General features: G+C 40.3%; 1 protein-coding gene across 1 annotated transcript in view; it reads right to left on the bottom strand.

Annotated features, from left to right (window-relative positions):
• LOC125452387 (G protein-coupled receptor 137Ba) overlaps nt 1-27,970 on the bottom strand; it is a 41,896-nt gene that overhangs the window by 1,095 nt on the left and 12,831 nt on the right. The window contains exons 2-6 of the mRNA XM_048530698.2: nt 16,053-16,102; nt 14,452-14,674; nt 10,237-10,386; nt 7,077-7,205; nt 3,660-3,784 (exon numbers count right to left, since the gene is read on the bottom strand). Coding sequence (XP_048386655.1) covers nt 3,660-3,784; nt 7,077-7,205; nt 10,237-10,386; nt 14,452-14,674; nt 16,053-16,102 — 677 coding nt within the window. The remainder of the gene's footprint in view (nt 1-3,659; nt 3,785-7,076; nt 7,206-10,236; nt 10,387-14,451; nt 14,675-16,052; nt 16,103-27,970) is intronic.

The raw sequence follows: 27,970 nt of genomic DNA, 5'->3' as shown, positions 1-27,970 counted from the left end.
TTACACTTATCTGTGCAAGTAGAGAGTATTCTGCATAATCCTGACATGCCACATAAATAATGAACATGTTTCATGGAGTTGGAGGTGGGATGCAGGCCACCCCGCTATGGGTTAAGACTCCCAGTCTGCAAAGTCCTGGGGAGTGGATTCTCTGGATATGATAATTGCTGGCTCTTGCATGATGTGAATGTTATTGGCTACTTAAACCCTGACCTAAATGTTGTGCTGGTCTTACTGCAGATGATTGCAGACTACTTCAGTATCTGAGGTGGTGTGAATGGTCTCAGACACCCTAAATCATTGAACACCATCAATTCTAATTTTCTGAAGACAGGTCCAGACCCGAAACATCAGCTTTCCTGCTCCAATAATGTTGCTTGGCCTGCTGTGTTCATGCAGTTCTACACCTTTGTTATCTCAGATTCTCCAGCATCGGCAGTTCCCACTATCTCTGAATCAATTCTAAGCTGACGTTTCAGTATAATTATCTGGTGCTTGGAGTAATACAATTATGGCTGTTAAAGGCCCTTCATCTGTGTTACCTTGGGACATCACTGTGAACAGTGACAGCAGTGTTTACTGTTGAGATGTACTGGAACAACTTCACATGATTCCTTCAACAACACCTTCCAAATATGTGACATTCAACCTATGAGAGGATAAGGGCAGCTGATGCATGGGAGCACTACCATCTCCAAGGCATGTGCCATCTGACTAGCTACTATATTCACACATTTTAAGTTAATCTTCTCAAAATGAGGTGGATGTCAAGGACAATTTTAGGGCTGGATAAGGAAGAAGAGGAAAGGCTCTTAGCAAGTCCAAAGGGAACAATGCTGTAGCACGAGAAAAAATGGTAAGTGCAAAAAGGAACTTAAAGCAGTTAGAAGAGCAAAAATGGGGCATGAGAAAGGACTTATTAGCAGGATTAGGGAGAATCCTAACATTTTTTTAAATACGTTAAAGGGAAGAGGTTAACCAGGGAAACAGTAGGACATATTGAGAACGAAGCAGTCAATTGTGTGAACCTGCAGGATATCGGAATGGTGTGAATACTTCTTTTGAGTCTTTACTCATGGAAAAGGAGGCAGTAGGTATGGAATTCAGGAAAAGGGACTGAGGAAATTGGGAGAAACTGAAAGCTCTTTTGGGCTTGAAAAGGGACAAATTCCCTGGCCCAGATGAACTGCATCCCAGGCCACTGTGGGAGACGAGGCAGGAAATTGCAAGGACTTTGACATGATTTTTTAATTCCTTTCTGGCCACTGGGCATATTCCAGAGGACTGCAGGATGGCAAATATGGCTTCAGCTTTCAAGAAGGATGGTAGAGATGAGCCCAGAAATTACAGACAGGTTAGGTTCTAGATCAGTACTGGAGAAAATTGTGAAGGGGAGAATTGATCTACACTGGGAAAAGCATAGGTTAATTAGGGATAGCCATCATGGCTTTGTCAGAGGGAGGTCATACCTAAATTCTAACAAAATTTGTTTTCAAAAATGTGATTGGTTGTGTGGTTGAGGGCGTTCAGGATAACTTGACAAATTGGATGAGAAACTGCTTAGTAATAGGACATAAAGGATAGTGGTAGAAGACTGTTGAAGTGACTGGATGTCGGTGTCCTGTGGTGTATCACAGATCCGTACCGGGAGCACTTATAAACTATAGGGGGGAATTTTAAGCAAGTTTGCAGATTAAAACCAAGATTGATATGGTGGTAAATAGTGAAGAAGATGGTTGTACGTTACAAGAAGACTTGTATAAATGGTTTGGTCAGATGGGCAGATCAGTAGCAAATGGTATTTAACCCTGATAAACATGAAGTGATGCACTTTGGAAGAAGAACCAAGATGAGGGAGTATTTAATGAATGGTGGGAGACTGGGTAGCTCAGAATAGGGACTTTGGTTAATTATTCACAGGTCCTTAAGTCTGTGTAGCGCACATGAATAGCATACTTAGAAGTCTTATGAGGCATTTGCTTTCATTAGTCATGACAGAGTATAACAGCAAGACATAATTTTTGATTTTGATTTATTGTTGTCACATGTAGTGGGATAGTGAAAAGTATTGTTTTGCATGCTAACCAGACAAATCGTATCTTTACATAAGTACACCATAGTAATTGAGCAAAATACAGAATATAGTGTTACAGCTACAGAGAAGGTGCAGAGAAGGATTGACTAATATGCAAGAAATCTATTCAGTGGAATAACAGTGGGAAGAGCATTGTTTAGGCCACCTCATTAATCAAGGATGTGATTGCACAATAGAGGTACAAACGAGGATCATCAGGATGTTACCTGGGATGGAGCAATTAAGCTATCAGGAGAGACTAGATAGACTTGAATTCTTCAAAAGAAGAGAAGACTGGGGGGTGGCGGTGGGGTTGCGGGGACATGATTGAGGTGTTTATGACGAGTATGAATAGGGTGACTAGACAGCAGCTGATCCTCTTGGTTGAGGAGTCAATCATGAGGGGACATTTTAGGGTAAAGGGCAGATTTTAAGAAAAAATATTTTAACTCAGAGGATGGTGGCAATCTGGAATGCACTGCCTGGGAAGTCTTGGGATAGACAGGATAGAATGAAATTTTAAAAAATTTCAAAGAGTATTTAGCTTTTTATCTATTGTGTCTCAACTGGAGTGAGTGTTTATTTCTGGATACATCACTTAAGGAAGATCCACCAGAATGAAATTAAGGGTGAGAGATTTCAGTTGAGATGATGCTGGAAGAGTTACTGTTATTCTCTGTCAAGTAGGGAAGGTCAAGAGGAAATTTATCAATGTTTTTCAAAGCCATTCAAGGTGTACATCAGGAGAAAGAGTCACCACTTGCAGGATGGTTGGTAAACGGAAGATGTAGATTTAAGATAAGTGGCAAAAGAACAAGAGGAAGTGATCTTGTTTTAACAGTGTATTGTGATCTGAAACACATTGTCTGAATCTGCTTCTAACAGCTTTTCAGTCATTAACTTTTAAACAGTAGTCATAGAATTGCAAAAAGAAGGCTTTCAAGCCTTTTGTCCCCATGTTTTTCAAGAGCAACTCGCCTAATCAAATTCTTCACTTTATCCCCATTGATAAGAGAGCCTGATGCATACGTGAAAAGGAGACTGCACTTCAACTATAGGCCTGTGAATGAGGAGTAGGGTTAATTGGATTGCTCTTGAATAGCATTTGAAATATTGAGAGCAATTTTGGGCCCTGTACCTAAGGAAGAATGTGTTGGCCTTGGAGGCATTTGACAGGATGATTACAAGAATGAACTTGGGCATGAAAGATTAGTCAGAGTGAAGGGACAACTCTCTAGAACTGAGATGAGGAAGAATTTATTCCACCAGAGGATGGTGGATCTGTGGAACTCCTTGCCACAGAAGGCTGCGGACACCATGTCATTGTATTTATGACAGAGGCTTTTTTGATTAACGAGGGAATCTAAGATTACAGGATGAAAGCAAGAGAAAGATTCCTCAACCCCAATCAGCTCTGATTGAATGGCATAATAGACTTCCTGGTCGGAATGGCCTAATTCTGCTCCTGTATTTTATGGTCTTGCAGAGACCCAACTGGTAAGAAGAACACTGGGCTAAATGGCCTTCTATGCTGTACCATCCATCCCTCTGTTGTTCCGGTGGAGCCAGAGTTTTAAGCAATTACCTGCTGAGTGTGCTATGATAGGTGCCATTCCAGGCTAAGTCGTCATCACTGTCATAACGTCGAGGATTATCAAAGAAAAAGGCCCTGGAGGTGAATCCATGAGTGCACAATATGCCATTCTTTGTCTGCAACGAGAGAAAACCTGAGCAGTGAGTGCAGTAGAATAGTATGCCCAAACTTAAGCCATCGTTACCATAAAACACCATTTATCCCTGTTCAGATTAGAAATGTTGGACAAAAAAGCATTGTTGTAATCATTGGCCACCATTCTTACCAGATGTTGGCTTATTCTGCAAGGTTAATTATGCAAGTTTAGGAAGATAGTACACCTGGTTACATGGCTAAAGAGCTGATGTAAGAGGGAGAGATTCCAATATCTAGAACATAGTTCTCTTCCAAGGTTGAGTCTGTACAAAAAGGACAGGTTGCACTTTAAAGTGGTGGGGCACTGATATCCTTTTGAGGAGGTTTGCTAGTGCCACTCAGGAGCGTTTAAACTAGTGTGATGGGGGATGGGAGCTAGAGCAGCAGGTCACCATGTGAGGAGAATGTAAAGATTATTGGGGTGAACAAAAAAAGGGCCAATTTAATGAATGGGGATGGGGAGGGGACGTGTTATAAAGTTGTAGTAAGGAGGGAGATGCTGAAGGATAGGATAGAGTGAACAGGCAAAATGACAGTTCTTTATGTAAATTCACAGTATGAGGAACAAATTAAATGAGTTGTCGGCACAGATTCAAATTAGAAACTATGATATAGTAGCCATTACAGAGATGTGACTGCAGGATGGTCGGGACTGGGAACTAAATGTAGTTCAGTTTATAAGGTGGAATAGAGAAAATGGCAGAGGGTGAAGCAGCATTACTAATTAGAAACAGACTTCTATGGTGAGGGAGAATGTAATGAGGGAAAGCACCCAATGGGAGAACATTTTATGGTTGGAATAGAGGAACCGTAAAGGAACTAAAGCCCCAAGAGGTATTTGGACCACCTGGTAGCAGGTGTGAAGTGTTATTTGCTTAATTTCAGTGTTTATAAAACCCATGCAGCAAAGGCAGAGTAGTATTAATGGGGGATTTTGATCTTAGACTGGGAGAGCATCTGCCAGAAAGGTTGTGAATTTCTCAAGTGTCTGTAACATTGCATACAAGACATTGTTTCCTATGGCAATGAAGGACAAGCAACATTGCGAAATTCAATGAGCTTGATTGAATCAGTGACCTGGTTGTCAAATTGTGATCATGACACAATTGAGTTTCGTGTTGCGTTTGTAAGATGTAACCAAAATTCAAGTATTTGACTTTTTTGCTTTGAATAAGGCTCATTTTAATAGGGGTGAGGCAGAGACTGTCCACAGTAAACTGGAAAGATCTGCTAATAGGTAAAATAATAGAACGTGTTTAAAGAAAGATTTGATGCTATTCAGAAGCAGTTTGTACCCACGAGAAGGAAAAGCTATGGATGTCGAAGGGACGACATAAAATTAAAAGGAATGGTTTATAACATGCAAAGAACAGTACAGATGCCACAGAATGGAACAAATAGAAAGACCAGAAGGGCCACAAAACAGCTTGAAAAAGTACTTAAAAAGGATTAGAAAAGGAAACTTGCAAGTGCCATAAAAGACAGTGAGATTTTATAGTTACACAAAGGGAAAGCAGCTGGTTAAGTGTATTATTGGCCCGTTAAAGGCTGAGAGTGGGAATATTGTCAATGACCATGGGGAAATGGCTGAATGGCTTATTTTGCTTCAGTATTTGCAGCAGGAAAGGATAGATTTCAGGTGACTAACAGAAGATCGGGGTATGGTCTGAATAAAATTGACTCAAGTAAATTTCCAATAATGGGGAAATTAAAGTAACTGAAGAGTGACAAATCCACAGGGCCTGACGGTTTCCATACACAGGTGTTATAGGAGGTAGGACAGCACATTGCTGATGCCTTAACCATAATCTTCCAGAATTTTCTGAATTCAGGAGTTGTACTTCTGGATTGGAAACTTGCTCATGTCATTTCAGTCCTTAAGAAGGATGACAGAAGGAAACCAGAGAATTATTGACCAGTTAGCCTGACATCTGTGGTGAGGAAACTGTTGGAATCTATAAACAAGAATGGGTAACTGATCACCTTTTTGACAGCTTTCAGCTAATCAGGAAGAGTCAGCATGGATTCATGAAGGGTGTGTCATGCCTGTCAAACCTCAGATGTTTGAAGAGGTGACAAAGGTGGTGGACAGAGGGCATTCAATGGATGTTGTTTATATGGACTTCCAGAAGGCTTTTTGATAAAGTTCCACACAAGATATTGTTAACTAAGGTGGAAGTGCACGGAACTAAGGGCAAATTACTGACTTGGACTGGAAATTGAGTGGCAGGAAACAGTTTGAAAAGTGGGTAAGTACCAAATTGGCTGCACGTGAGTAGTGCTGTCTGCAAGCACCTGTGTTGGGCCTTCAAATGTTCACAATATTCATGAACAACTTGAATAATGGTATAAAAAGTCAAATATCCAAATTTGCTGATGACAAACTTGGGCACCATTGTTGACTGTGTTGATGACAACATAAAATTATAACAGGATATTTATAGATTAGGTAAATGAGCAAAGCTATGGCACATGCGTTATAACAAGCAAGTGTGAGGTTATCCATTTTGGTCTGAAAAACGATAGGGTTATGCTGCAGTTATACAAAACTGTACTTAGAGGACTGTGAGCAGATCTGGGCACCACACCCCAGGAAGCATGTTTGGCCCCAGAGGAAATTAAATGCAGGTTTACATGGATGGTACTTGAACTTCAGGGTTAAGTTATGAGGAGAGATTAGATAAATTAGGCCTCTATTCTCTAGAATTTAAAAGATTAAAGGGTGATCTATCTAAGTCTTCAGGGTATTAACAAGAAAAGACTGGTTAGATAAACTATTTTCACTGGTTGAAGATTCTGAACTGGAGGCATTGTTTAAGAATTGGGGCCAGGCCATTCAGGAGAGATGTTAGAAAGCACTTCTACATGCAAAGAGTAGAGGAAGTTTGTAACTCTCTTCTTCAAATATTGGTTGATGCTAATTCAATGGTTAAATTTTAAATCTAAGATAGACAAAGTATTATCAAGCAATAGTATCAAGGGATACATACACAATGCAGGCACATGGAGTTGGGCCACAGATCAGCCATCATCTTACTGAATGGCAGAGTAGGCCAAGGGCTGAATAGGCTATTCCTGTTTCTATGTTTCAAGTTATTCTGTGTCTGTGCTACAGTGAGTGACCTTTGTTATTTATTCTTACAATTCATACATTTCCCATACCCAAGTGTCTGACTTGTGTTTCTGGTGCTGGAAATTTGTGCAATCTCGAATACCACACAATGCATTTCAGGAAGGGCTGAGGAGTTGAAGATCAGGTTCTAATACGCTTACCAGACTTTGGACAGGTCTTCTTACACGAAAGAAGAGAACAACTAAAGTTGTGGGCAGCAGTTCCCAGACGAATAGAATCACCCCAAAAACCAGGTATCCTTTATCTCCCAATTGGATCTGTAGATCTGCCTGTGAGATAAATAACATCAGTAACCCACCAAGAACCGAAATTAATATTGCTTTCAATTTATGAAATATGTTAAGATGTCTCACGAGTGTAATCAGACAAAACAAAATTGACCCAAGATGTTGATTTTTAACCAAGGCAATTCCCCAGTGAGACGCCATTTAAGGAGGATTTTATAGAAGTGAGGGGGAGTTTTAGAACTTGCAGCTACAGTATTTGTAAAGCTGGCTTACAGTAATTAAGTTATACAATTGGGACCGGACAAGGTGTCAACATTGGAGGAGTTCAGGCTGGTTTTATGGAAAAGGACATGGATGTAAATGGAGCGTGAGGTATAGGTAATGGAACTCAAGGATAATAATGTTTAAAATCAAGACATTAGTGAACCAGGAACTAATATAGGTCAGCAAACAAAAAGACTGATCAGAGCAATTCCTTCTAACAGTTTGTCCTCAACAGCATAATCAGTATGGTTTTGTGTCAGGAAAATTGTCTGAAACTCAATTGAGTTTTTTTTTGAGGAAGGCACCAAAAAGATATTAACGGCAGAGCAGTAGACATTGTTCTGCCTGGTAGACTAATTAGTAAAGTTAGGTCGTATGGGATTCAGGGTGAGTTTACCAATTGGATACACAATTGGCTTAACAGCAGGAGACTAAGAGTGATGGTGGAGGGTTGCTTTTCAGACTGAAGGCCTGTCACCAGCAGTGTTCCACAGGGATTGGTTCCGCTTCCTCTTTTGTTTATCATTTTGATAAATGATTTGGATGAGAACATCGAAGGCATGGTTAGTAAGTTTGCAGATGACACCAAAATTGGTGGCTTTGCAGCCAGTGAAGAAGGTTTTCTAAGATTACAAAGGAATCTTGATCAAATGGTTCAATGGGCTGAAAAATGGCAGATGGAGTTCAATCTGGATAAACACAAGGTATTGTAATTTGGTATGACAAACAAGGGATTAGGGTTTATACAATTAATGGCAGGGCCTTGGGTTGTTAAATAGAACAGAGGGACCTAGGGGTGCAGGTACATAATTCCTTGAAGTCTACATCACACATAAGCAGGGTGGTTAAAAAGGCATTTGGCATGTTTGCCTTCATTGCTTAATCCTTTGAGTATAGGAGTTGGGATGTCATATTGCGGTTGTACAGAACATTGGTGAGTCCTCTTTGGAATACTGTGTCCAGTTCTAGTCGCCCAGTTATAGAAAGGATATTATGTCTGAGAGAGTTCAGAAGAGATTTACCAGGTATTGCCAGGTATGGAAGGTTTGAGTTATAAATAATGGCTGGTTAGGCTTGGACTTTTCTCATTGGAGCACTGGACATTGAGAGGCAACTTTGTAGTAGTTCATAAAATAATGAGCTATAGATAGAGTTAATGGTATTTTCCCTAGGATGGGGGATTTCAAAGCTAGGGGGCATATTTTTAAGGTGAGCGGAGGGAGATTTTAAAAAGATGTGAGAGGCAATTTTTTTTTAAGAGGGTAGTTTGTGTGTGGAATGTATTTCCTAAAGGTGTGATAAATGTGGGTACAATTACAACATTTTAAATGACATTTAGATTAGTACATGAATAGGAAAAGTCTGGAAGGATATGGGTCAGGAACAGGCAGGTAGGACTAGTTTAGTTTGGGATTATGTTTGGCATGCACTCGTTGGACCAAAGGGTCTGTTTCTGTGCTGTATGACTCTAGAACAGGCTTGCTGACGAGAAGGGATATCCCTTTGGAAAACAGAGATACATTTTACTGAGACTTTACCATTTTTAAAATAAAATGACTGTAACTAAAATTTATCCGGGCTTATTGCTATCAATCTCATGACATGTCTATAGAAAAAATCAAAACCATTTCTGCAAATCTCAGGCCCAGGACACACACTTGCCACATATTTTGGTATTCTTTGTTACTAATAAGGATTATCTGAATTGTTTAAATCCATGTTCATGCAGTTTTAAGACTATATTGATTGACAATCTTGCTTTATGAGCTTTCACCTGACAATTTATAAAAATGGAAGTATTGGCCAAAATATGTTGGGTAGGTTTTTAACTGCTTAGTTCTCTCCTGAAAAGCAAAAGATACAAATTTAATTTGCACCAGGCAGCAATTGCTGTAATGAGCTAAAACATCCATGAACTAATAATATTAATCCATAAATATTTTTGCAACAAATACACCTAAGACGTCAGCTTGGTTCCTGTTGATCAGGTGATGACTGGTTCTATCCAGTCAATCAGTAGTTTGGAATTACTCTGGTACAATTTTAAAGGTGATTGAGGCTTGGAAAAATGTTCAAGAACAGCAACTCCTGAGGGCTGACAAATGGTTGAAGGTGCCAGACAAGTTGAGAAAGCTGGTAACAAAAGTAGAAGCAATTCTGACCTTTTTATAAAGGACGGCACAGAATATAAATGCATGGAAGTAATGCTGATGCTTTATATGTCACTGGTTAAACTTTGCCAAGAGTATTGTGCTCAATTCCAAGCATGACACTGACAAAGGATTCAGACAATATACCGGAATTGTCTCAGGAATTGGGTACTTCAGTTTTGAGAGACTCTACAGACACTGGAATTATTCTAGAGAGCAGCGATGGTTCAGAAAAGATTTAGTAGATATATATGATTTTGTGGGTTTATTTTAAAAATTAACAAATAAGGAGAAAATGCTTCTACTGGCAGAAGAGTTAGTAACCAGAGGATACAAATTTAAAGTAATTGGCAGAAAAGGTAAATGGAAGATGAGACATTGATTTGCTATGCTCTAGTGCATCCTAGAATTTGCCTCAAAGGGCAGTGGAAGAAGACTCATTAGCAATTTTCAAAACAAATTTTAACAGACCCCTGCAATATTTAAATGGGGTAAAAATTGCAGGACTATGATAAAAGAGCAGGAGCTTGAGACTAACGGAATAGATTTTGTCAACAGCCAAACAGGCATAATGCACCAAATGGCCTCTGTCAGTGTTGTGTGATTCTGAAAACTTTTCATATAAGCTCCAGACTTACCTGACCCAGATAAATACTGACCTGGTCAGACACATTGTACCAGTCATAATCAAATGTGTTGATGTGGTTATAGGAGGTAAGTGCAATTGCAACCAAGTTGTAGCAGGCTCTTGATGTGTATAGCAATATAATTACCACTCCCACCATTACAGTCTGATACAGAGAGGTGCCCTGAAAATAGAAAAACAATGGAGGATCTTCAATATCCAATAACGTCCCTTTTACATCTGCAGTTATTGAAATAGGCAAATAATAATACTTGATACCAAATAACTTTCAAAAATATTCAGAGATAGTAGGAACTGCAGATGCTGGAGAATCTGAGATAACAGTGTACAGCTGGATAAACACAGCAGGCCAAGCAGCAGCATAGCAGCAGGAAGGCTGACGTTTTGGATTTGTATTCTGTTTTGAAGTATTAAGCACTTGGTGATGCAGTGGAGTTGCAGTCTCTGTCCTCAACTGAAATTAATTTGCATTGTTCAGGTCAGACTAGTAGTCTTCTAAGAATGGCCTTCACCTTGATCACATCCTACAGTAAAAGATTTCAGAAACGAAGAACTGACTTGAACACAAACAAGATTTCCCAGCCTGTCTTCTCTTGGTGACCGTTTTAAATTGGACCCTTGTCACTGACACACAAAATACAGATCTGGTAAGATGGCGGTGGAGTAAGTCTTCTGAGCCTGGGGCTCATCTGCTCCATGTGCTTTTCTTTCCATTTTTCATTTTTGTTTTTGCCTCTCTCTCCTCTTTTCTTCCCCTCCCCCCCACTGTTATTTTAACCTGCCTCTTGGGAAGAGCTCGGTTGTGGCACCAGCATCCATCGGTGGTGGTGAACAGGCCCAGAAGTCAGATTCAAATAGGCCCAGAAGCGCAGTCTTGTGGTGGTGGCATAGGAGACAAGTTTGGGTTCCTGGCAGCTTTTGATGTCCTAGCTTCGACTCATGGCTGCGCTGTTGGAGGCAAGCTTGGCTTCCTGGCAGTGTCTACATCCAGCGCGGATTCATGGAGGCAGCAGCAGATTCAATTTTGGGCTGGTGTGGTACCATGCAGCCTCAATGGTCCAGCAAGGACTTGTACTGGTGAGAACGGTGGAGGCAAGTTGGTGCCAAAGAGTGGTGATGTTTATGGCAGCAGCGTCAGTGTGATAAAGGGGACTTGCGCCTGGCCTCCAGGTCCACAGCCCATGGTGCAGCACTTAAAAAGGACTGTAAAACTGAACACATTTTTAATGTATTTCTTCTTTTTTCTGCCTCTACATCCAATGTTTTAGTTTATTTTTGCTTTAAGATGGCACGAGAGAGTGGTGATGCTATACAACACTTTCCACTATTTTTATAACAAAATATGTGACAATAACTAAATCAAATCAAAAGGTCTTCCCTCTCCACCAACCCAAACAAAGCATTAGTGGCTTATTAACTAGTTTTGTTCCAGTGGAAAAGCCCCTGCATCTCAAATCTCTCTCCATAACTCCAGTTTTTAACTTCTGAAATCATCCTATTGAATGTTTGGTATCTCTTCCTTTTAACATTCGTTCTTTCCATAGTTCAGCACCCAGCATTTTACAGTGCTCTAGTCATTGGAATGCACAAATTATCATTACTTCCTTCACACTATAGCCAATAATACTTGATTGGTCCGGAGTCTTGATAGTGAACAATTTCAATAAGCAATAACTCTGATTCTGATTTGGTTTCAACATTGATAATTCAAGGAGAAAACAGAATTTTTTTGATTCTGTATGCATCAAGATTAAGTATGTTAATTCCACGAGTGTAATACTTCTTTCTACAGGCGATTTCAAAACTGATGTGTCCTGAATTTTTCACGAAATTAGTTCGCAGTTTTCAATAAGCATACTACAAATTGCAAGAGTGCAGACTGTACAAGTCCCAATGTTTCTGGCCTACTAACTCTACATCCAGTGCAGAAGATTATTCCAGCTCTCCCCATTGGGTTATAAGAGGGAGAATAATTGTTGGGGATTGTTCATAATCCCATCATTCAAACTGAATTTCAGAAACTAGATCATCGTTTGACACAACAGGTGATAACTTGAGGCCTGAGGGAACATATTCTACTTGAGCATGGTGGCTATAGGTAGAAAACATATTCCTGAGGGCAGAAAGGTGCTTGAGTTGGTTTCATGAATAATTTGTATCAAAATGTGAATAAGAGTAAAAACACCAAGATGTAAAGATATCTCAGAGGGGACAAAAACAGTAAAATTAAGGCAGCAATAGTTGGAAATGAATGTACTGGTCATTCTGAAGCTCCATTTTTGAGGTAAACAAGATTAATCAGAGGATTGTATGTCATTTGCAAGTATTACTTGTTTTACTTTCTGGGAAAATAGGAAATATTCTTCAGGGGAAATATGGGAAATTGAGGAGGTGATATGGTTCTATCAAACTGATGTTTTGGCTTATTAGCATCATGAAATTACCCTAAAATGGAATTGAAATATTTCCTGTACTAAGCAATGAAATGGATCCATTGGAGTGGTGTTTCTGCAAAACCAATTGGATACTTGTTCCCAAATTTCCTAAAAGCCTGGTCAACTCCTCTGTCATGCCCAAGATTCCCATGACCCCCTTTTCATATAAACAAAGGAGTTGGAACATCTGGTGCTTTAATCTTGTTTCTCACTTTTAGGCCTCAACCATTCCTTTCAGCTGAGACACATATTTATTTGTATGATTTTCCATTACTATGCTGTATTTGCTGCTGAGGAGATAAACGCAGTATGAGTAACTACTTTGTGTTATCTTGAGCTTCTAATCACCTATCAATTTAATTTAAAAGGCATCCAGAAGGGTTTAGAGGGATATGGGCCAAATGCTGGCTAATGGGCCTAGATTTATTCAGGATATCTGGTCAACATGGACAAGTTGGACAGAATGGTCTTTCTCCATGCTGTACGTCTTTATGATTATATATGTCCATGTTTAAAGAGGGTCAGCCTCAAGGTGAAGCCCATTGCCTTATGGGATCAAGGCACAGCGTGATCTGGCGGCTGGTTGCCATCATGGGCTAGGTTGGAAGGAGCATTGTTCTGAACTTTTTATTTCTCTGTTTTATAATTTATTCCCATGATCTGTAACACCTGGACTTCTTATTTCTTCATTTTTCTAATGTTTTTTCCTAAGAACTTATACTGAAGAATTCATACCTAGGTACCTTGTACCCAAGATGATGCCATAAGTGGTGACTTGTAAACTTTTCATTACTTATTTGAGTACATCTAACAATAAAGCTGATTCAATTTCTGCCTTCCACCCTATCATAGACCTTCCCTTTCATTATTGATCTCACGTAATCACCATACCCACAACTGCCTCCTGTTACATTTCCAGGTCTGATGAAGGGTCAGTTACGTTAAATATTAATTTTGTTTCTCTCCTCACAGGTGTTGCTAGACCTGCTGGGTATTTACAACATGTTTTTATTCATGCCAGATTCACTACTGAAATATAGTCCAAAACCTGGGAATTTAAAATTCCCAGGTTTGAAATTATAAATACCTGGAAAAGTGGCTTGTTCTCATTGTATGAAACCAAAGCTCATTGTGATCTGAAGAGAGGGTACAGGGCACCAATTTAGAAGTTTTAACACAACTTTCCATAAAAGATTTCCTCAGTATTAATCCCAATATGTTGATTCTGAAACAAGTAGCAAGTTGCAGCAACAAAAAAACAGAAATTGTTAGACAAACTCAGCAGGTCTGGCAGCATCTGTGGAGAGAAAGCAGAGTTGACATTTTAGGTCCACTGACCCTTCATCTGAAGATAGGTAACTGGACTCAAAATATTAACTCTGTTTTGACTTCACAGGTAGTGCCAGACCTGCTGAGGTCTCCAGCAATTTCTGCTTTTGTTTCAGATTTCTGGCATCTACAGTTCTTTATTTTACTAGTTTGTTTCAGTTCATTCTGGTTAAATCATCCTATTGCGGTGACTGTAAAACTGTGACACTGAAATTAGAACCATCTCAATTAGATACTGCATTGACCAAAGTGTCTGTGACTTTCCATCTGTGCCACCTCCCACCCACCTGCAACATATTAGATGTTAGCAATCATTTTGTTTCTATTGAAACACCATGACTTGATGTTTTTGTAGATATTTCATTTCTGAGAAGATAGGAAATGATCACAAGAAAATGTTCTGTAAAGTCTTAACGAGAAAATGAAGTTATTTCTAACTGATAACTTTATATGAGAAAACAAACCTTAGATTCTAAATATATATTGGCCAGCGACATTTTAGCAATCTTGTAGAGGCTCACAGACAGTGAGATTGCACACAACACAAACAGGGTGTCGTTGATTGCAACACGGACAAACACAACAGTCTTCGTTTCAGTATGTGCGATTTTCACAAGCAATGCACAGGTCAAGTTTACCACAAGGAATAGGAGACTGGCCAGCAGGAAAATTAGCTGAAGGGGCAACCTAAAATGGAAAAGAAACATCAATTTAACACAACTTAAACGTTGTTAGAAACTGCCTCACCCATCTGCTAAGATCCTCATCCACACTTTAATTATTTCCAAACTCAGCAACTCCAAAGTTCTCGCAAGCCTCTCAACTGACCCTCTTTAAATTTGGACACATAGAATCAAAAAGACGTACAGCATGGAGAAAGACCCTTCTGTCCACCTTGTCTATATTCACTAGATATCCTGAATAAATCTAGGCCCATTTGCTAGCAATTGGCCCATATCCCTCTAAACCTTTCCCGATACATTTACAATATTTAAAAGGCATCAGCCTCCACTACTTCCCCTGGCAATTCACACACCAGACTCTGCATGAAAAAAGCTACCCCTTAGGACCCTTTTAATCTTTCCCCTGTCACCCTAAACATATGCCCCCTAGTTTTTGACTCCCCTACCCTGGGGAAAAGATCTTGTCTATTCACCTTATCCATGTCCCTCACCTGAAACTTCACCTCCCATACTTTAAATCTCACCACCTCTCAGTCACCCATCACCACTGGATTGGTTGTACCAAATTGGTGCCACAGTTCAACAACAATTTGTATTTAAAATTTTTGTCCTAAGTTCAAATTCCTCCACGTTCTCACCCTTTCCTGTCTGTCTAATGTCCTCCAGGTCCACATTTTCTGCTTATTCCCAATTCCAGCCACAATGCATATCCCAATTTTCATCACACCACTCACTATTGGCAGTTTTAGTTTCATCAGTCCAGATCCTGTGCACGGGAATTCTCTCTCCAAACCTCTGTCTCTCCATGTTAAAATTTGACCAATCCTTTGATCACCGGCCTTAATATTTCCTTATGTGAATCAGTGCCAAAACTTTTATTCCTGTGAAGCACCTTGAGATGGTTTGCAACATTACTAGCCCTGTATAAACTTTAAGTTTTCAACTTACAATATTTACAAAGCATTCATATATTCCTGTTTATCATTTTATAGTAAATGTTATTTCCTTCACTATAATACTAAATTACTCATTTCCTCACAGTTTGCATAATTAAGATCTGACCTGTTCACCTGTGTAAGTTATTCAGTAACTGTGCTATGTAAAGGTAATATAGACTGTTACTGTACAACAGACTACATTTGTACTACAGAGTATTAATTCTAGACTATGATGACTATATAAGGGTAATATAGACTATTATATCATGGCAGTAGAGTCTATGCTGTGACTAGCATATAACACTAACAAGGGTGTAAACTGCACTGTACTATATAATAGTGATAAAATATAGATTGTTACTATAGAGTATGGACTATGAATATTGCAATAGTAATTGTGTAGAATAGGACTACCATAAAATGATGATAAAGAGTAAACTATACCTATATTTTTGAAGCTCTGGGTAGTACTTAGATTTTGCTTTGAAAATCACCTGGAATTATAAAAAAAAACTGTTCAGATATTTAAACTTTACAATGTTCAGAATTTATTTCAGTTATATACTGTTAGTAACATTGACCCAAATGTGTTGAAATATGCCTGGCAGTTACACAATTTGCTTAAACATGTGTCATGCCATTGATGGTTAAGTAGCTGATAGGAATTGTAACAGCTTCACTTGGTTCATTGTACAAAGTTGTTTCAGGCACTTTGATCATTTGTTGAAGACCTGACAACTACTACAAGTAGATTTTTGGAGAATTTCCTTTCTCACAACCAAATTATACCAATTACTAAAAAATGATGTTTTTTTGTAGTGGTGGTCCACCAGGAAGATAGACTATAGGAAATAGGAGCAGGAGTTATCCTTCGACACCCTTTGGCCATCCATCATGGCTGATTGGATATTCTTCATGTCCAATTTCCTGCCTTTTCCCTATAACACATCATTTCACTCCTGTCCAAAAATCTACCTCAACCTTAAAAATACATGAGAACCGTGTCCCCACAGACACAAGGAGAATGTGCAAACTCTATACAGACAATCAGCTGAGGGTAGAATCGAACCCATGTCCTTGGTGCTGTAAGGCAGCAGTGCTAACTACTGAGCCACTATGTTTAGCCTTTGCTCATAAGACAGTCCCTTGATACCAGGGATTGTAATAGTGAACTTTCTCTTATCTGTCCCAAATGAAACAACACGATCACTCGAATAAGGGGACGAAGCTTCTCAGAGTACTCCAGATGCGGTCTCACCACCACCATGTCCAGTTGCAGTAAGACTTCCTGACTCTCATACTCCAATCCTCTTGAATTAAGGTCCAGCATTCCATTAGCCTTCCTGATTATCTGCTGCACCATGTTTCATGCACAAATATGCACAAGTCCCTTTGTGTTGCAGCTTTCTGCAGTTTTTAATCCATAAATCACTCCCCTCATCTGAGTAATTGATATAAATTGTGAAATGGTTTAGACTCAGCACACTCTGAGATACTCCAAGTGTCATGCTAGTCAGACAGAGTAATTTACAAATACTTTCTGCCAGCATGCCAATATGTTACACCCACACCGGGAGCTTTTATTATCCATAATAATCTTTGATGTGGCACCATCTGACATGCCTTGTGGAAATCAAATTACAATACATCTACAGGCACCCCTTTATTCACAGTACATATTACTCCTTCAAAGAACTCCAGTAAATGGGTTAAACACAAGTTCCCTTTGATAAAACCCTGTTCCCAATTACCTTAAGATTTTCTAAATGCGCAGTTATAATGTCTGTAATGATCAATTCCAACATACTCTCATGACAGATGTTAAGCTAACTGGCTTATGGCTTCCTGTCTTCTGTGTCCCTCACTCGATTAGAATTTGCTACTTTTCACTCCAATGCATTCTTTCCTGAATCTAGGAAATTTTGGAAAGTCAACACCAATGGATATATTACCTCTTGAGCAAACTCCTTCCAAACCCTAGGATGAAGTCCATCTGGACCCCCAGGGCATGGATCCCACCAGTTTGTCTTGCACCACTTCCTGTAGGATTGTAATTTTGATAAGTTCCTCTATCTCTTCAACATCCTGATTTATAGCTATTTCATCCATCATTCACAGTTATAAATCCCAGAAACAGACCCTTCAACCCATGCCAACCAGGTTTCCCAAACTAAACTAGTCCTACTTGCCTGCACTTGACTTATATCTTTCTAAACCCTTCCTATTCATGTACCTATCCAAATGTCTTTTAAATGTTGTCTGTAGTTGCATCTAGTACTTCATCTAGCTGTTCATTCAACATACGAACCACCTTATGTGTGAATCTTTTCCCGCTCAATCAAAAAATATTCCCCTCGTTTTGATCTCCCCAATCTAGGGAAGACTTTTGCTGTTCACCTTATCAATGGCCCTCCTGATTTCATAAACCTCTAAAAGGTCACCCCACAACCTCCTATGCTCCAGTGAAAAAAGTCTAATTAGCCTCTCCTTATAACTCAAACACTCCAGTCCTAGTAATATGCTTGTAAATCTTTACACCCCCTCCAATTTAATAATATCCTTTCTATAGCAGGGCAACCAGAATTCTAAAAGAGGCCTCAACAATGTTCTGTACAACCACAATATGACATCCAAAATCCTATACTCAGTGATCTGAGCAATGAAAGCAAGCATACTAATGCCTTCTTAACCACCCTGTCTACCTATGCTGCAACTTTCAAAGAACTATGTACCCGAACCCCTAGGTCTCTCTGTTCGATAACACTCTCCAGGGCCCTACCATTTGCTGTGTAAGTTCTACCCATGTTCATCTTACCAAAATGCAACATCTCATATTGATCGAAATTAAACTCTATCTGTCCATTGGCCCAATTCATCAAGATCACTTTGTAATCTAGGATAAGCTTCCTCACTATCTACAATATTAGGAATTTTGGCACCATCTGCAAATTTAGTAACTATGCTTCCTAAATTCTCATCCAAATTGTTCATATAAATGATAAACAAAAGTGGACCCAGCACCAATCCCTGCTGAACACCGCTGTTCACAAGCGTCCAGTCTAAAAACAACCCTCCATCAGCACCCTCTGTCTCCTATCATCAAGCCAAGTCAGCTCTCCCTGAATCTCATGTGATCTAACTGTACTAACCAATGTACCATGTAGAACCTTGTCAAAGGCCTTACTAAAGTCCACGTAAACAACGTCTACTGCTCTGCCCTCATCTATCTTTTTTGGTCATGTCCTCAAAAACCCAATCAAGCTTGTGAGACACAATTTCCCATGCACAAAGCTACGTGGACAATCCCTAATCAGTCCCTGCCTCTTTAAATGTATGTAAATCCTATCTCTCGGAATCCCCTCCAACCACCTACCCACTACTCACGCCACACTCACTGGTCTATTGTTCCCAGGCTTCTTCTGCAGCCTTTCTTAAATAAAGGCACAACATTAGTGACCTTCCAGTTTTCTGGCACCTCACTGGTGGCTACAGATGATACAAGCATCTCCACTAAGGGCCCCATAATTTCTTCCCGAGCTTCCCAAAACATCCTAGGGCACACTTGATCAGTTCCCGGAGATTTATCTATCTTTATGTTTTTTTTAAGATGTCCAGCATTTCTTCTTCTGTAACATGGACTGTTTTCAAGACATCAATATTTACTCCCCTGAGTTCCCTAGCTTCCATATCTTTCTCCACAGTAAATACTGAAATGTTCATTATCTCTCCCTCCTCCTGTGGTTCCACGCATAGACAACCACTTTGATCTTTGAGGGGCCCTATTCTCCTCCTAGTTGCTCTTTTGCTCTTAATGTACTTGTAAAATCTCTTTGGATTATCCTTAACATTATCTACCAAGGCTATCTCATTTCCTTTTTCTTGCCAATCTGATTTCCTTCTTAAGAATGCCCCTACTCCTTTTATACTTTTCAAGTAATTCCCTTGATCCCGGACACATGCCTCCTTCAAATTCTTGACCAGAGTCTCAATATCTCTACTCATCCATTGTTCTCTACACCTACCTGCCTTACCCTTCACTGTAACTTGAATATAATGCCTCTGAACTCTCATTATCTCACTTCTGAAAGCCTCCCACTTTTCAGTCATTTCTTTACCTGCAAACAGTTTAGCTCAACTAATTTTTGCAAGTTCCTGTCTCATACCATTAAAATTGGCCTTACTCCAATTTAGAACTTTAACTTTTGTACAAGATCTATCCTCTTCCATAACCATTTTAAAACTAATTCTGATTATTATTGGTCCCAAAGAGCTCCCCCATTTAACACTTCAGTCTCTTGCCCTGCCTTATTTCACAAGAGAAGTCGTCTTTCTCCTGCTCTAGTAGGTATGTCTACATATTGATAAATAGAATTTTCTTGAACATATTGATCAAATTCCTCCCCATCCAAGCCTTTAAGACTATGGCAATCCCAGTCTATGTTTGGGAAGTTGAAATCCCCCATTATAACAACCCTATTATTCTAACATTTACCTGAGATCTCTGAACATATTTGTCCCTCAGTTTCCTGCTGACTATTGTTGGGGTGGGGGCGGAGCCTATAGTACAAATTCATTGAGGCAATCATCCTCTTCGTATTCTGAGCTCCACCATATAGCTTCATTTGGACAATCGCCCAGGAATATCCTCACCAAGTATAGCAGTAATATTTTCCCTAATCAAAACCACCACTGTCCCTCATCTCTTACCTCCATTTCTATCCTTCCTATAGCGTCTAAATCCCAGAACATTGAGCTGCCAGTCCTGTCCCTTCCTCAGACATGTTTCTATAATAGCTATGATATCCCACTCCCGTGTTCCCATGTCTGCCCTGAGTTCATCCACCTTACCTATCAGACCTTGTGCATTAAATAAATGCAGTTTAATTCTTCAGAGCTACCTTATTCTCTGCCACGCTCTTGCCTGCCTTGTCTAATTAACTTTCTCTCTTTAACATCTGTATCATCCTCAGGCTTCTCTCTATTCTCGGCACTAATTGGGATACCCTGAACCTCCCTCCATATTAGTTTTAAGCCTCTGAGTAGCACTAGCATAGCTCCCCACTCGGATATTGGTTCCCCTTTAGTTCAGGTGAAACCCATTCCTTTTGAACAAGTCTCTTCTGCTCCAGAAGAAATCCCAATGATTCAAAATTCTGAATCCTTGTTCCCTGCACTATATCTTCGGCCACTTATCCAGTGCCATTCTTCCTATTCCTATCTCACTGGCAGATGGCACTGGATAATCCAGAGATTTGAGGTCCTTTTGAGATTCTGCTTTTTATCCTCCTATCTAACTTCTTATATTCTCTCTGCAAAACCTCATCTATTTTCCTACCTATGTCATTTGCACTGATGTGTACAACTCTGGCTGCTTCCCTTTAACAGTTCTCAATAACCACTCAGAGACATTCCTGACCTTGGCACCAGGAAGGCAACACACCATCCTGACCATCAGCAGATTGACAATCACAGAATCGCCTGTCTGTATGTCCATTTCCTCATTATCTACTGTTAACTCATCATTCTCAATTTCTAAAGGACCCACATACTTCACTTACACATTTCCTTTTTAAAAATCTGTGGAAACTCATTCTACTTGGTTTTACATTACCAGCTATCTTCCTCTCTTTCTCTCATTTCTTCCTCCTGGTCAGTCATATTTTGCCATGCTATATATTCTGACCAATCACTTGACCTGCTACCTGTCTTTGTGCTGTTATATGAATTTTCCTTTAGTTTGATGCTTTTCCCCAGTTATCTAGTTACCCACAGACATTAAGTCATTCTTTTAGAATATTTTCTATTGTCTATATCCCTTGAGTATCTGTCACTGTGACTCAGTTGATCTATCCCTAGTCTGGTATCCCAATTCACATCAGCTATCTCATCTTTATGCCCACATTGTTACCGCTATTTACATTGAAAATACTAATCTTAGCCCCAAACGTCTCCCTTTCAAACTCCATGTAAAATTAAGTTTGTTTTATTGCGGCCATCTAGAGGTACCTTAACTCCGAAGTAATTCATTAATCCTGACACTTTAGACATTACCAAGTCCAATATAATCTGCTCTCTGGTCAGTTCTTAAACATGCTTCTCTAAGAAACTATCTCAAAAGCATATATAATCTCCTCATCCAAGCTTCGATAGCCAATCCAATGTTTCCAGCCCATGATTATATGATTATTATCTCATTATCCCAAGCATCCACTATTTCTGCTTATGTTATTTACCCCATATTGTGGTTACTGTCAAAAGGCCTGTAGACCATTGCACTACAAACTTCTTGCCTGTACTGTTCCTTATCACCATTCAAACTGATTCTATATCCTCACCTCCTGAACCTAGATCTTTTCTAACCATTGCACAAATGCCATCCTGGATTAATCCCTCTGCTGCCATCCTTCCTACTTTTCTTGAATGTCATATACCCCTCAATACTCAGGTCCAAATCCTTGGCATCTGCAATCATGTCTCCATATGGCCATTAAAATTTAGTTACTGCAATGTGCAACTTCTCGTTATCTACCCTGTCAACTCCTTGAATCTTTAAGGAGTCATCTATATTTTGTTTCTAAAAATATGCTTCATAAACAAGCTAAAGTCCTAGAACCTATGTGCTGACCCAGAAATTCCAATGACTAGGCAGTAGTTGGCAGCAACATAAACTGGAGTTGCCTTTTGGAAATCCAGAATCCATGTGAAAATCCTGACTCCTGAATCCAAGGGAATTGACTGGTAGGTGGAAAGTTCTGATAGACAATGACTTGCATCTGGGATCCCCAAAAAGCATCCCTAAAGTTTCAGTAAGACCCCAACTCACCACTGGCACCCTACAACACCATCCAACCAGATCCCTGATATTACCAGACCCAATAACCCTGCCCACCAAACGCAACATACCCACTCACTGCTGGCATGACAGCTCCTGACCCAACACTGCTGGATCTGACCCCACTGGGCTGACATCAGCTGTTATAACCCAAATCCACTGGCCTGACACCCAACCCTTGCCCTGGTCCAACATCTCCCATCCTCACATTCCACCAGTGCAACTCCTGACATGCACCCCTCATGATCTGGCAATCTAACTCAACTGTTTAGAAAAAAGGTTTTTGTCCCTGACCGTCAACGTAATGTACATCTTTGCATCATTTAAAAAAAAATTCGGAAACTATTTTTAAAACATGCTGCATCCACCAGTGACCTCTAGGGGGAGAATTCTGTTCTGTCACTTTATGCTCTCCATTGCTATAAAACTGGTTTAAAGCATCTGAAGGACCAGAGAAATCTCTGTGCAATTATTTCGACAGTTTAGCATTTCAGTGGCAGACTGGAATGTAAGCATATAATGGAAGAGAAACAACTTGTAATCATACAGTAAGTTTAATGTAAAAAAATATTATAAAACAAAATGCGATAGGAATCCACATAAGGGGGAGTTATAACATTGCTGGACTAGTAATCCAGCGGTTTAGGCTAATTTTTTGAGGTTATGTGTTCAAATTCTACCATGACAACTGGTGAAATGTAAGTAGAATTAATTAATTCAAAATATCTAAAAAGAAAGTTAGTCTCGGAAACCAGCCTGTTATAAATACCCATCTGGCTCACTAAAGACCTTTTTAAAGAAGGAAATCTTTACCTAGCTTGCCTATTTGTGACTCCAGATCCACAACAGCGTGTCATCTCTTAACTACCTGAAATTCCATGTCAGCATGGTGAACCCAATCCCATGAAAGAATAAAATAAGGTTTATGAACAGATAACCAAAAGCAAGATGTTAAGGAATACTTTAAGAGTAAGAAAAGGAATCAAGATGTAAAGACATTTGTGAGGAAATTCTATTGCTTAGGGCTAGACAACTGAAAGCATGGCTACTAATGGTAGAATACTATACCAAAAGTTTGAGGTGCTCAAGAGATTAGTGTTTCATTCTTTGTATTATTTGTACATGTATGGCATTAGGATGCAGCATCAATCCAAAGAGAGAGATGATCCACAATTTATTCAGATCTCCAAATTCTCCTGGAGAGAATTGAAGACAGGATCGATAGATACTGACTGGACATGGTAACAGATCTTCCAGCTGTAATATCTTTTTGGATGAATTACCTCTGATGAGTCAAAAGGGTTTATATAATTACCTGGTCATCTTGTGCTCTTTAGACAGAGTTATTAGAATATTGAATTGTTGAACACATAAGTGGCTATTGATGCAGAAACTCAAATGAAATTTAGCACGGAATTGGATAAGCATTTGAAAAGGAAGCATATAAAGAATGTGGAGGAAAACCAAGACACTAGTATTATAGTAAACAACTCTGATGAAAGAATTTGCTTTGATAAGAGACATGATGCTGCTATTTCTGTGATTCAAAAGTCAGTCAGCTACACAAGGTGGGATCACAGCAGAAGTGGAGGTATTGAAACAGGAGGTAAAATGGTAATTGCACAAATTGAGGTTAAATAAATGCTTTCAAGTGGAGGGCATTGCTTGATTTGTTCAAAGGATGTGGGCACCGCTGGCTGGGTCAACATCAAGTTCCCATCACTAGTTGCCCTTGGGGACATGATATTGAGCAGTCTTCTTGAACTAGTGCAGACCATTGGTGTAGGCAACTACACAGTGCTGCTGGTGGGGAATGTTCAGAATAAAGGATTGGCAATATAATTCCAAGTCAGGATGGTGAGTCCCTTCGAGGAGAGCTTGTAGGTGGTGGCAGTCCAATATATCTGCTGCCCTAGTTGTTCCAGGTGGTAGTGGTTCTGGGTTTGAAAAGTAATTGGATGATTACTTAGAGTCATGCAGCATGGAAACAGACCCTTTGGTCCAACTTATCCATGCCCAATAGATTTCCCATACTAAATTATTCCCATTTGCGTGCAGTTGGCCCATTACCCCCTAAAGCTTTCCTATTCAAGTACCTGTCCAAATGTTTTTTAAAATGTTGTAACTGTAAATGCATTTACTACTTCCTCTGTAGTTTATTTCATACATGCACCACCCTCTGTGTGAAAAAATTCCTCCAAGTGCCTTTTAAATCTTTCTCCTCTCACCTTAAACCTATGCCCGCTAGCTCTGGCCACTCCCACCCTCAGGAAAAGACTTTCATATCTTCACCCTATCCATGCCCATCATGATTTTATAAACCTGTATAAGGTCCCCTGTCAGCCACCAATGCTCCAGGAAAAAAGTCCCAGTTTATTCAGCCTCACCTTATAACTCAGATCCTGCAGTCCTGGTAACATTGTTGTAAGTCTTTTCTGCATCCTTTCCAATTTAATAACACCTTACTATAGCAGGGGAACCAGAATTGTACACAGTACTCCAAAAGTGGCCTCACCGCAAAAGTTGCCACACTACAGGCCTCTCTTTCAAAGGAACAGGATTCAAAACCCAGAACCCTGGCATATTCATACTTCTGCCTGAATTACATTCTGGCAGGAAGATCAAGCTTAGGCCTATCTGTCCACTGACCACTTAACAACCAATTAAAGGTCCATTCACTTTGCCAGAGAGGAATAGATATTCAGGCTTCAAGCTGACTCAACCTCAAAGATTCCTCTTCAGCTCTCTCCAAAGAAGGTAGTCACTCCCTAATGAACAGTGTCTTAATAGGAACAAATCTGAGCTGTTGCTAGGCTGACAACTTCCTCACCAGAAGAGACAGGCATATGATCATCTCTCACAGGTCTGTCCAAGACAGGGTCAATGAGCCAGAATGCAGCCCAATGAGGAATTCTAACTGGTAGATGACCAGGGCTCCAAATACAAATACAAATGGAAAGTTTTCCAAGGAGCTACTCCTCAAACCAGACGCAATTCTACTCCCTCCTTTAGTGCTACTAGGAACAGAAATGTCCTCTAATTGGAGGAGCAGTAAGTAGTTTGAATGTCCCTCCCACCATTTAGCCCAAAGCTTGGACAGACGGAACGATTACAGGAGATTGCAAGAGATGTGACGCCTGTTGGGCTGATGGCAGTAATTGTTGGGTATGGGAGGTGGCAATAACTTAGCAAGTGAACTGGCATTCAATCAGGAAGCAAGTTGGGGGTGGAGTTGACCTGCCCAAACAAGTGAAGGGAAAAAACTCCAAGTGAAGGAACAGATCAGGGAAAAACTAGACTGACTCTTTCCTACAAAAGCATCATCTCTCAAAAGAATTTCAGAGAGGATGGTGGGGCAGTGCTCCTAAACCCATGCATTTTGTGGGACAGCTAAGAAGACAGATGGAAAGCGAGATCGAGAGGACCAGACAGCGGGTGAGCGAGAGCTCAGATGAGGGGGCCACAGTGAGAGCAAGGGTGGTAAAGCAAAAATGAGGGTGCTAGAGCAAGGGAGAGCGAGGACGAGGAGACCAGGGTGAGGGAGACTGAGAATAAGGGCAAACATGAGCACATCCAAGGAGACACTTATAGACACTTGTGTGGAAATAGAGTTAGAAGTGATACATTTGTGGTGCTTCACTCTGTAAATACATTTTAAAAACTAAAGATTGACATCTGGTCTTTGAATTCACTAACTGGCTGTCAGCAGTTTAACAAGCTATGAAGGAATTTCACCCTGACCAAATCTTGCAGCAAGGAATGATTTAAGATCTTGCTTCCAAAAAGGCCTGCTGTCACGAGGGGGCATGAAACAAATCTCAGTGCTGAAATGCCCCAATTAAGGGTCACTTCACCGGGCTCTTGGCATTTTGCTGTCAGCAGATCAACTCTCCTCACTGCCTGGGCAGGGATACCAGCTGCATGCAGGTGGCTTCCCAGGGGAAACATCTTTTTATTCAAAAAGGGCTGGGAGGCAGCTTCTGTGGAGCCTGTGCTGAGCTCAAAGCGTTCTCCCTCCATAATTTTATTTTTCTTCATTTCCTTTGACATACCTGGTACAGACTCCAAGGCCCCTCTCTCTTCAGGGGTCCTATTAGAACTGCTGATATTCCTACTAAGCTGCTGCCACTCTGATTGGACCAGCAGCTCTCAGGATGGATAGTCTAATCAAGAACTGCCGTACATAAACTAAGGGGGGAATTCCTACTCAAGTCCAGCCATGTTACTGATGGGCATTTCTAGCTGCTGTTGAGTACTTACTTTTTTAACAAAATTTAGAATAGAAAACAAACAAATAAAATTATAGTACAGGAACAGGCCTTTTGGCCCTCCAGTGCTGCCCATCACAACTAAAACTCCCTACCCTTCTGGGGACCATATCCCTCTATTCCTATCCTATTCAGATATTTGTCAAGACGCCCTTTAAAAGTCACTATCTTACCTGTTAACACTACTTTTCCCGGCAGTGAGTTCCAGGTGCCCACCACCATCTGTATAAAAAACTTGCCTCGTACATCACCTTTAAACCTTGCCCCTCTCACCTTAAACCCATGGCCCTTGGTAACTGACTCTTCCATCTGGGAAAGGTTTCTGACTGTCCACTCTGTCCATGCCCTTCATAACCCTGTAGACCTCTATCAGGTTGCCCCTCAACCTCCACAGTTCCAGTGAGAACAGCCCAAGTTTCTGCAACCTCTCCTCATAGCTAATGCCCTCCATACCAGACAATATCCTGGTAAATCTTTTCTGTACCCTCTCCAAAGCCACCATATCCTCTTGGTAGTGTAGCGACCAGAATCGAACACAATATTCCAAATGCAGCCTAACCAAGGTTCTATAAAGCTGCAACATTACTTGTGAATTTTTAAACTCCATGCCCCAGCTGATGAAGGCAAGCTTGCCGTATGCCTCATTGACTACCTTCTCCACCTGCGTTGCCACTTTCAGTGACCCATGTACCTATATACCCAGATCCCTCTGCCTATCTTAGGGGCTCTGCGATCAACTGTATATTTTCCATCCGGATTAGACCTTCCGAAATGTATTAGCTCACATTTTTCTGGATTATCATAGGAGTGGGTGTAACAGGCTGAGACAACACTTATTGCTCATCTCTAGTTACCTTGGAGAAGGTAGTGATAAGCTGCCTATTTGAACTTCTCAAAATTTCCCGGATTTTGACCTGAAGGAATGGCAATATATTTCCATTAAGATAATGAATGGCCTCTCCAAACTGCCTTGACACCGCAACCATTTTAGTAAAACGGTGTTCCGTGTTATGGGTAGTTTTCCAAAGCCTTACTAATGATGGTCAGTATTGGCTTTATGGTCAGCATTCTTGTGACTGGAATCAGAATTTTCAAATCCCACTTCACTTACTTGAGCTCAGAATCTCGGCTGGTGTCCCTTCCTCCACTTTGCAGATGTCATATTTACAACTATGGAGTGAGTAAAACACAGAAGAAAGCTATTCAATCCCCTAAACCCAAGAACAGCTCTTGAGTTGCAACAGCTCAGCTAGTCCCACTTC

The sequence above is a fragment of the Stegostoma tigrinum genome, chromosome 4 (genome assembly GCF_030684315.1).
Source record: "Stegostoma tigrinum isolate sSteTig4 chromosome 4, sSteTig4.hap1, whole genome shotgun sequence".
Taxonomy (NCBI): Eukaryota; Metazoa; Chordata; class Chondrichthyes; order Orectolobiformes; family Stegostomatidae; genus Stegostoma; species Stegostoma tigrinum.
Note: the sequence above shows the minus strand (reverse complement) of the source record. Positions and strands in the feature narration are given on the sequence as shown.